Genomic DNA, 10,975 nt, shown 5'->3' with positions numbered 1-10,975 from the left:
CAAAAGGAGCTCCTGTGAATCTATCTTGAAAAAAATCGTGAGGTGTTTGTTAGCAAGGAATACTAGAGTTGTCCCTATCATGAGGGGGTTGAGAATCATTAAGTAAAGCTGGTTATGTTGGTCGAAGATTATACGGGTGGTTTTATCGAAAGACCTGTGAATTTCTGGTGTATATCAATTAATTAATTTATTTGATTAATTATTGTGTAATTCAGCTGTATAGGATTTACTGGGCAACTGTGGAAGCTGTTGAGTGCCATCATCCAGGACTGTCCCATTCGACTAATGTATAGGAGAATCACAGAAGCTTCTTCCGTATCGTTAATTTGTAGACATAGAACGTTATTATATTAGTATTTGTTCATTGCATTTCTGTCTCGTTATGAAAAGAGCACATAAAATACCTTCAAAGAGGACAGTAGAGAGCAATAGGAAAAAATAAATCTCTTAGGAAGAAATGCTGGGAAGCCTACTATGCACACGAGAATACAACTCCATTGGGGCCCGGGAGCTCGTGCAGACGTAGGAGGAATCATTACCGTGGATCACTGAATATTTAAACAGTTTACAGTGCGGTCGGAATCTCGCTACGAATACTGCATAAGGTACGCAGAGCATAATTATATAGCCTACAAGTATTTGTAAGGATACAATAATTTGTGAGACATATTAAAGGAATACAGCAAATTAAATGAGCAGTATTGTGAATTATTTTAACTTCATAATGAAAGTAGAACTGGAAGATTTAAACTTACATCTGGAAATTATGTTTACTGAGAAGATAGTTTCCAAGTGTAGCTTGAAATGCAGGCACGAAAGTAGGTATGGTTCTGGTACATATTATCACTGATGCAAAGTCGGGCTGGCGTGTCTTTCTTCTGTCTGTCACACCGAGCTGACGCAGGTGATGTCCTCTGTTGTCCAATCTTCCTAATGTGTATTTTATCCCTTCGGTATCACGGCATCTTTTTTTATTCATCTTATTCTCGCTGTCGTCAGGTAATTTATTCAGATGAAGAGCGACTTTTCGAACTACATGGATTGGAGTGGCATTCATTAATTTCTTGCTTAATATAGTGCTCTGGTAAACTGAATTAAATCGTATGGTGGGAATTAAGGTGAAACTGAATGGAACAGGCATTGGTGTGTAGAACCGGCTCCTATGTTCGCTGAGGTAAAGTTGGCCTAATATGTATCCTTTTGACTGTCACAAAGAGTCGGAGGAAGGCAAGGATTGAGGTGTGTCCCCCTCCAGCCAATCTACCTAATGTGTATGTGTGATTACTCTTAGCGATATTACTCTCACCCTTCCTCCCCTGTGTCCCTCTACCCTTGACATCTGACCTTTTCCTTATTTATGATGCTGGTGAAAATCTACCCTTTGCTTACATCTGAGAGAATCTGGTTAATTTGTATCGGTTGGTTATTATCATCTGTCTCGCAAATTACAGTACAAGCCATCTTTCTCATCAGCCTAAAGATACTCTCCCTCACCCACCTCGCACACAATTGTAGCCTAACTTAATCTAACCTAAACTTAAACTACTACTCTCCAGCCTTTCTCTCTCTCTTGCTTCAAGTAACTTAACTCAACTCCCAGTCTAACCTAAACCAACTCTGTCCTCTCCCGATGACCGTGCACATAACATATCTTCTACTACTCGAACCAAACATAAGCCAATCTAACCCAACCCTACCCATCTCACCTAAACCCAGTCCAAACTAACCTAACTTAACCTGACATCGTAAATAGCCTTACCTAATTCACTTAACCCATCCTAACGGAAATCAACCTGCCTTAGCGGAACTTAACTTATCTTGGCACAGCGTAATACATGTCAGTTTAATTAAACTCAGCCCACCTCAGTCCATCCCAACAACACAATCTTACTTAACATAGCCTAACCCAACCTAGACTAACACATCACATTCCAACTCAACTCAGCTAAATCTCAGTCTAACTCAGTTCAGTCTAAACCAGCCCATAGCGAGCGAGCGAAGCAAGCGAGCGATGTGTATTCTCAGTTAAGTTTGGGAATGAGCAGCCCTGCCCGACCCTGCTCAGCCCGACCCGACCGTCACGCTAAGCATAAACTAATAAATTTACACCTATGTGAAGTAGAATTGAAAGTCTTTCTGCATGTGCTACATTCATTCAATAAATTTTGTTATCAACTAAAAACTCATCAGTGAATGTGTAGGAACTCCTTGGAATCTCAAGTTTCCAAGGGAGTGTTCTGCTCTAATCGGTGAACGCATCAATTATGAAATCAAAGTAATAGAGATTTTTCGTCGTAACATTGTTTCTTGGCATCAGCTCTAGCAATTTAATGTCGGAGATTCCGCCTATAACATTACATTAACGTTATTGCTATGTTTCGTTTTTGAAATCACCAAGGGAAAACACCCCATTTCTAGTATATTAGAGGGAAATTGTAATAACATGGGGCTCGTTCGCTCGTCATGCGCTCACAAAGCGCACTTTACTGGTTTAACCTATCTTACGACAATCCAATCCAACCCATCCCATCCCATCAAAACCTGACAACCAAACCTACCGGAACCAACCCAGATCAACCAAACCCAATCCACCCTAAGGAACTAACCTAACCTAACCTAGCCCTAGCCCAACTCAACTTAACTCAGCCCACCCTATCTCTACTTAAACAAGACTCACCTAATCTAACTAAACCGTATCTAACCTAACCTAGCCTAACTTAACCCACCCTAACTAAAACTAACACACCCTAATAATCTAACCCCTCCATCCACAGCGCCCCGGGCGTGGGTCCTAAACTCTCCCGAGATGCACGTGCACCGAGGCTCGCCCATCAACCTCACGTGCGTAGTCACCCACGGTACGGAGCGGCCCGTCTACATCTACTGGTACCATCACAACAAGGTACGTCACTTGGAGAAAAGGGTGTAGAGAAGGTACTGTTGGCGGGGTTGAGTAGAGGGTAGATAATAATGTACAGGAGAATGACTGGATCAGAGAAGGTACAGTTTGGTAGGGATAGGTAGAGGATAGATAACAAGGTACAGGAGAATTACAGGGTAGACACAGTGGCAGAATAGATTTAGCAGATAACAGTGCACAAATTATTATAGGGAGACAAAATGATGGGAAAGAGATGGAATTTGTAGGTCATGGTACAAGGCACACAAGTTATATGCATCCTCCCCTCATGTAGCCCAGCAAAGGATATTTTACAAGGAGAGATATAAAACCTAACAAGAACAGAGTGAGAAAGAATACATCATCTCACAAAGGCAGTTGGAGAATATTATAAAAAAAAAAATAATGGGGAGATGAGAATTAGAGAGAGAGAGAGAGAGAGAGAGCTCAGACGTATACTATTAACCTTTTCACAACGATGACGCATTTTTGTATATTAGTACTGTTATTTTCAGGCCATTTTACTTGGCTTTGGAGCAACATTCCGAACTGGAGGGGTTAGATTTAGCCTTCATTAACCCCTTCACTTCGAGGGGGATGTCCTGAGCTGAACTTAATAATCTGACTTTCGCTGAAGAAAATAGAAAGGAAATAAGCTAAAGGAGTCCTCAGGCTAAAGGGGTTAACGCACAACATGTTATGCAATGAGAATAAAAACAGTAAACAAACTGACAGCTACCATTAAGCCCCCAGCCTGTAAATACTTGCCCCGCCATAAAAGCTTCTGAAAAGGTTACGTAATCTGTCATATCAGCAAACCTCTTTCTTTAACTAAACTGCCGGTATACTCATTAGTGACTATAAAAGGGAAACTTCCTTCTTCAAGCGCATCAGGTTATGAAAGAAGGTAAATAATATGCAGGTTAAGGAAAAGTAAGTCTCCATCAGCCTTTTCACTACGATGGCTTTTCATTCTTCCTACTCAGACAATTTTTTTCAGAGTAATTCTACATCATCTAATGCTATGGACTTGTGAGATGGGTAACACTCTTGTACCATGGAATACAAGGATTATAAGTTTTTTCCTTTAGCAATGTGATACAGCTTAACCCCCTAGATGTTTTTTTCTATTAAGTCATTGCTGTCTCCAGGTGGTTATATCTTACTTAGAGAGAGCTCGAGGTGTCAGATATTGTCTTTATTCACTCCTTCATTATTAGAGGTCTTGCCAAAGCTTAATTTGGTGGTCTGGAAGTAGCACGAATATTTCAGCCATATACGTCACCGGGCTAAAGAAGTTAAGGAAGTGAGAGCCAGTTACAGAACACTGAAGTGGAGAGAGAGAGAGAGAGAGAGAGAGAGAGAGAGAGAGAGAGAGACAGACAGACAGACAGACAGACAGACAGAGAATGAAGAAACTAGAGCTGACCAAACTATACGATGTCCACTATAACTTGACCTAAAGTTAGCATCTCTCAGTCTTGAATGCTGAGGTGTACCAGGGTATTAAAGCTCTAATATGGTGCTAATCACGAAGAGGTGTCACGGAAAGGACGTAGGGCCGTCTTATTATCGTATTCGTCCACTGTACTACCGGTAATAAGCCCACAAAAACGAAAACCTCCAGCAAGTTAAAATGGACTAATATCATAACCCAGAGATTGAACGACTGAGGAAACTGAGGAAACACAACTAAAACCCATATACGTAGACATACTGGTTTGTAGATTCGGTTACACAGAAAGACTTGGTAGGACTTTTTACTTTACAGTTTACCTTGCACATTTTACATTACTATTACTGTCTGATATTCTTTATACTGTTTAGCTTTTCAATACTGATATAATATTCATCAGCATCATACAAGGGACCATTTTTCTTTTCTCTTTGTATGGACACATCAAGCTATTTTAGTTAGGCTTTCACTTGACGATTTTGCCCAGCTGAGGGAAAATCCATTCATCAGAGGGAGGAAAATTGGGTAAATATTTAGCAGAAACTTTATCTCGAATTCATGTACTCTGAACTTTTTTTCTTTAATGTCCTCTCCATTTGCTAACTTTTTTCCTTCTATAACACTTCATAGCAAATTACCACCTTTCCCTGGAGTCATTAATACACCCAGGGATCTTTTGCGAGGGAAGTGTCAGAGAGGAAAAGTGTCAGCAAATGGCGAGGTATGCTCAAGCGAAAAATCCATGTGCTGTTTCTACTAAATATTATCAAAAATTTGTCTCTTTTTAGTTTTTGAAATGCTAGAATTTTCCTTACATACAATGACCAAGACTTAACATGAATAAAATACCTTGAGAACATTCATTTCAACGAAGCGGTTAAGTAGCAATAGGAGAATAATTCGCTGGGGAATAGGTGTTACGAATCGCGTACGTCAGCGAGAATACGCCCCAATTAGCTGGCTCTGGGAATGCCTTTAACGACGGATTTAGTGGGAAGGAATGTGTGTGTTAGAGAGTACCGCGTAACTGCTTTTTGATGATTAGAAATTATAAGTCTTTCGAGATTAGAGGCAGTTTAGTTGACTTAAGTTCCTTTTAAATCGGCTATCATCTTATCTTATAAAATTAAACTATCCCTAACCTACAGTAATTACCTGTTATTACTCCAGAAGAATCACTGTTTTTATCACTAGCCACTTAGGAAATTACTACTCCATGTTCTGTATTCTGTTCACTTTTACTTGGCTTAAAATTTCCATGTCTTCGTCTTGAGTATTGAGCTGTAACAAGAGATAAACACTAGAATATATTGCTAGTCACGAAGAAGTTCCATGGGGAGAATGTAGAGTCGTAGCATTGTCCTCTGCCACCGAACTACGTGCAATAAGCTGCAAAGGGACTAAAATCTGGGTCAAGTTAAAGTGAATGGATTATAGGAACCATTACAAGCATCTCTCCAACAACAGTATACCACTTTATTTACCACTCAAGAACCAATCTCTGTTACTTAAATGCCAGCTGATCACAACAATAAAGCATTATTTACCACTTAATTCTCTGACAGCAGCCACTTTAGTCATCTGACAAACATTACTACACCAATTTCATTACCATATTAGGGGATCTACCATTTAGTTGCCTCTTACAATCATCTACATAAACAGTATTATCAGCACTAGTCACTTTACCACTTAACGAGCACATACTATCCCAAATAAAGAATTGTTGCCCACCACACTTATGGACTCTGATTCCAATCCCTTCACTATGAGTTGTCACCAAAGAATAAAATTGTTTAGATGTAGCAAGTGAAAAAATGTACAGGTCATCGAACAGTTACGTAAATTATCACATGAATTACCGTCTCTTTCCATTTTCAGGCTGATTTGACTAGTAACTAAAGAGATTCATATCCGTTTCACAAGTAGGACTCATAGTTTCATGCAGCCACAACTTGGTATTTAGGTTGTGGGAGTTGCGCCGTTCTGTCATGTGATAACAAACCGACCATAATAACAATAACTGTACTACCAAACAAGGTCAGACAACCACCATTCCACCCACCACTGATATAATCGAATCTGCTTTGAGATAACATTAACCAGAACACACTTCCTCTATTGATTCCAGCTTCCCATTTTCATCACACCAGTCATATCTACAACATTCCCAACATACCACTCACCATACCAACTTCACCACACCATTCTCATCACCCCACACTACATCACGCTCACTACACCACTCTCATTACCCCACACCACACTACTCTCACCACGCCACTCTCACCTCACCACACCACACTACCCTCACCACATACCACATTACCACACCACTCACCACACCTCTCTCACAGCACCACATCATCACAGCACCACGCCACAAGAGAACCCTAAAATTATCCCTCAGAAATCCTAATCAAGCCTTAATAATTAACACCTACACTTGACGTCCTTTAAACCACCATTACCTGTACAACTTCAGAACCAGGAACTACAAGTCACCAAACAAATTAGGGACCGTGTTCTAAGTGACTTTGGAGATTTCGTAACACCTCCCTCTTAGCGATCTATTTTGCATATTACGAGTACACTTCAGTATCCTCTAGTATGTCACTGAGGCAAGCTAGGCCAAGTTTAAAACGCTATTAATTACAGACAAGGAAAATTGAGACAGTAAGAAAATTATAAAGCGAATGAGGTGTTACAAAATTCTCCTTCTCCACTTAGAATATGGTCCTGAGAGTCTGCAGAACGCCACTTGAATATCCTCATGCTGGTGCGTCCTTTACCATTTGCGATTTCGACACAGTAACTCACAATACCAGAAGAGTCCAGAATACACCACTGAGAGAACCGAACTAGTCTCTTTCTTAGCATCACTTAAAATTACAGATTATACCGCCATGTAAATGATAATCAGACACTCCCCAAACTACTTAATAATCGAAAGAACAGCTAACGATTGTCACTTAAGGGCTCTACTACACTTACAATTGCAACCACTACATTACATAAGGAATCACATCACACCACTTAAGGGCATCCACTGTACAATTTAAAGACCATCAGTATGCCACTTCACCACTTAAGGGTCCCTACTACGACACTCAACCCCCACGTGGTCAGGTTAACTCTAGCATTCTATCTCAGCTCACGGTACACGATTTCATTCAGCTGAGAGTGAGTCACAGGAGCCAGCGAGTGGTAAGGGGCCCCGCAACACCACTTAAGGGGCCCCACAACTGCAGTTACCACTTAAGGGGCGGGCTGGTATCTAAGTGTGGTGGGGCCAAGTCAATTTTCCGGTGGTGGAGGCTGCACAATGCGGTACCCACTACCTCGCCCCCCAATCCTGCCTCTCCCTTTCTCTCCATGTTCTCTCCCTCTCCTTTCTCTCCAGGTACTCTCCCTATCCCTCCCTCCCCCTTTGTCTCCCCTAGATTCCCTCCATCTCTCACTCTCTCTCTCTCTCTCTCTCTCTATTTTCTACCGTACTAGTTCTGCATATTTCTCTCATCATTCCATTGCTCTTATTCTTAACCTCTTATACAATGTCTCTTCTCATTTTTGTCTCCTATCTTACATTTCTTTCCTTGTTCCTCATTTGTAGTTTCCTTCACATTTTCACACAGTATGTTTTTCTTCTTGTTTCTTTTTAATTCTTCTTCTTTTTTCTTCTTGCTTCTTCTTATACTTTATATCCTATGTCACTTGTTCATTATTATCCCCGTTTTCTTTTTTCCCATCTTTTTCATTTGTTAGTCACATCCTTTTGTTTTGTTCCTTACCCCACCAGTTCTGTCTGTCTGTCTGTCTGTCTGTCTGTCTGTCTGTCTCTCTCTCTCTCTCTCTCTCTCTCTCTCTCTCTCTCTCTCTCTCTCTCTCCCACATTCCCAGTACCATCACAACATATGAAATATTCAGAACATTCTTATTTGGTCCGCCGGTATTCTGCTGTCCCTCTCACCTCTCTCTCCCTCTCTCTCTCTCTTTAGTTTTCTGTTTTTCTTTCAGGTTCCTTAAATATTATAAAATTATTCTCTGTTTGCCCTCGCCTCTCGTGTTCCCTTGCCACTCACCCCCATTCCTACTCCAATCCCACCTCACCCACTCCATTTCCACTAAATCCAGTGCCACTCATCCCTTTTCCGCCCCACTCCATCCACTCCATTTCCATCTACTCTTTGCCCACTCATGTCACTTTCACCTCACACACTCCATTTCCACTTATTTCAATCTCACACGTTCGTTTCCCGTCCCATCCCTCCCACTCCCTTCCCAACCCATCCCATTTCTCCCCCTCCCCAATCCATTCCCACGCCTCCTCCCCACCTACTCGCCCCCCTCTATCCCACTCCATTCATACCCCATCCACTATTCTCCTACTCCTTCCTACCCTCTCCAATCCCAGCTCACTCAGTCTATTCCCATCCCTGTCACTCCATTCCCATCCTATCCCACTTCTACCCTTCCCAGTTCATTTCCACGCCTCCCCATCCACTTCCGCCCCATTTATCCCCCTCCATTCCTACCCCACCCACATTCATTCCTCCCCACTCTCTCCTCCTGAACTCCCACGCCTCCCCACCCACTCCACCCCCGCGCCGGAGTGATAGTGGAAACGGTGGAGCCTGAAGAAGAGAAGAGGGTGTAAAAAGGAATCAGGAAGACACCTGCATATCGGATTCCACCCCAGGAACTACACCCACGAAAAAAAAAAAAATGTATATCAAGTCAGAGCGGGGTTGGTCTGACTGCCCATCTTATACTGGGGATTACTATTATTTCATTGCCTGTGTGTGTTTGTGTGTGTGTGTGTGTGTGTGTGTGTGTGTGTGTGTGTGTGTGTGTGTGTGTGTGTGTGTGTGTGTGTGTGTGTGTTTCATGGGACCGATATTTGTCAACTGTGATAAGCACTTGATGATCTCCAAAGAGGTTACATTAACTGACGAGAACACGCAATCATGGTTTTCTGAGACGGTGTTGCATTTCGTTTTTTAATGCCACACCTCTCTAGCTTATGTTTTTTTATTTTCATCAGATGCTGTCACATCAGGACTTAAATTAGTCAGGTTTGCCTCATTTATCTCTTAGGTTTTCCCACTTCATAAGAAAATCGACTGTTGAAAGGGAACGCTAAAATCCTAGAGTATGTTTTGGTTGGAAAAGTACTGAGAACTGTAAATTTCTTCCAGTCTTTCTTTTTCTTCTTGATATATTAAACATTTTATTATTTCTTAAGATTATAATGACAGTTGGGTGCGGAAGGTGACATGTGTGAAAGTCGGGAAGAGTTGAAAGAGGCAAACCAAAAAAAGACCTGGGACGAGGTCATAGAGTATGACTTCAGGGATAAGGAACTGAATATGGAGGCTGCCAGATATCGAGCAGCATGGAAAGCCGCCATTAGGTGACCAAGGTGACGCATGCAAGCATGTCAGAGCCCCTATAAACGAAACGATACAGTACGATGATAGGGTGCCTTATAAACATTGTTTTGCTCTTTTTATTCCCTATTCCTCCATTCCACCCTGTTCTGATCTTTTTAGTCCTGTCTCTGAACTGTTCTCATTTCACCCCCGTCCATTCTGTTGTTTCATCCTATTGTGCTCCACGTTCCCCAGGTGCTGGACTACGAGGGTCGTGGTGGTGTGCGGGTGGAGACGGTGACGGGGCGGGACACAGTGAGCCACCTGCTGGTCGAGAGGGCCGGACCCAGGGATGCGGGACGGTACACATGCTCCCCTTACAACGGGGTAGACGCATCCATCAACCTACGCGTACTCAACGGTTGGTAGTATTAATTATGCGCCTTGGTATTAGCCATGTTTATGTTTGCAAGAACCTGCATGCCATCGACATCATCTAACCGATTACAAATAAATGCTAATATATGGAAGAACCAGTATATATATATATATATATATATATATATATATATATATATATATATATATACTCACCCTACATACACTCTCTACCAGACAGCCTAAGCCACATGGTAGAGATACATTGACTTTATCGTTCCCTCTTCGGTCGGGATAGACCGGTCCTGCAGTGGACACTCAAACGGCTGATGAGATGAGATGAGATGACTGTATATATATATTGTGATTGTGTGTGTGTGTGTGTGTGTGTGTGTGTGTGTGTGTGTGTGTGTGTGTGTGAGAGAGAGAGAGAGAGAGAGAGAGAGAGAGAGAGAGTCATAATATGAAAATGGACAAACAGGATGTACAGGGGGGCGGGGGGTTAAAAAAGCAATGTGTCCGGGAAGAGTGTAGAAGGGGAACCGGGAAGTGAACTCCTTGGAGAACTAACCTGCATAATGCTGCAGCAAAACTTCTTTAAACTTCCTCAACGAAACTTTCTGAAACGGATATTGATTCATCGGGAGGGAGGACGCAGCAGGTGTCCTCAGTGGGAATCATTGAATATTATCCTTTACTAGCTGCGGGTAAGGGACACAGGCGGTAAAGTTTAAAGCCTTTATCATCTTCCTGGCTTCACTTCTGTTTCTCGGAATAAACATCCTTTGTCATGTCTCTCTCACATTCTTTCTCCCTACCTCCTCTGTCTCATTCCAACTGGCTTTCCCTTCCTCCCTCCCTTACCTCCTC

The 10,975-nt window shown here is 42.0% G+C and overlaps 1 protein-coding gene across 1 annotated transcript in view; it reads left to right on the top strand.

Moving 5' to 3' along the window:
* Positions 1-2,774: 2,774 nt before the first annotated feature.
* Positions 2,775-10,975, top strand: part of LOC145389949 (uncharacterized) — a gene marked incomplete at its 5' end in the record, with an annotated part of 45,826 nt that continues 37,625 nt past the window's right edge. Inside the window, 2 exons of the mRNA XM_080265055.1 lie at positions 2,775-2,902; positions 9,983-10,148. Coding sequence (XP_080121181.1) covers positions 2,775-2,902; positions 9,983-10,148 — 294 coding nt within the window. The remainder of the gene's footprint in view (positions 2,903-9,982; positions 10,149-10,975) is intronic.

The sequence above is a fragment of the Coenobita brevimanus genome, unplaced genomic scaffold (assembly GCF_032717465.1).
Source record: "Coenobita brevimanus isolate Jiangsu-jjx unplaced genomic scaffold, ASM3271746v2 jjx.HiC_scaffold_2636, whole genome shotgun sequence".
In the NCBI taxonomy this organism is placed as follows: domain Eukaryota; kingdom Metazoa; phylum Arthropoda; class Malacostraca; order Decapoda; family Coenobitidae; genus Coenobita; species Coenobita brevimanus.
Note: the sequence above shows the minus strand (reverse complement) of the source record. Positions and strands in the feature narration are given on the sequence as shown.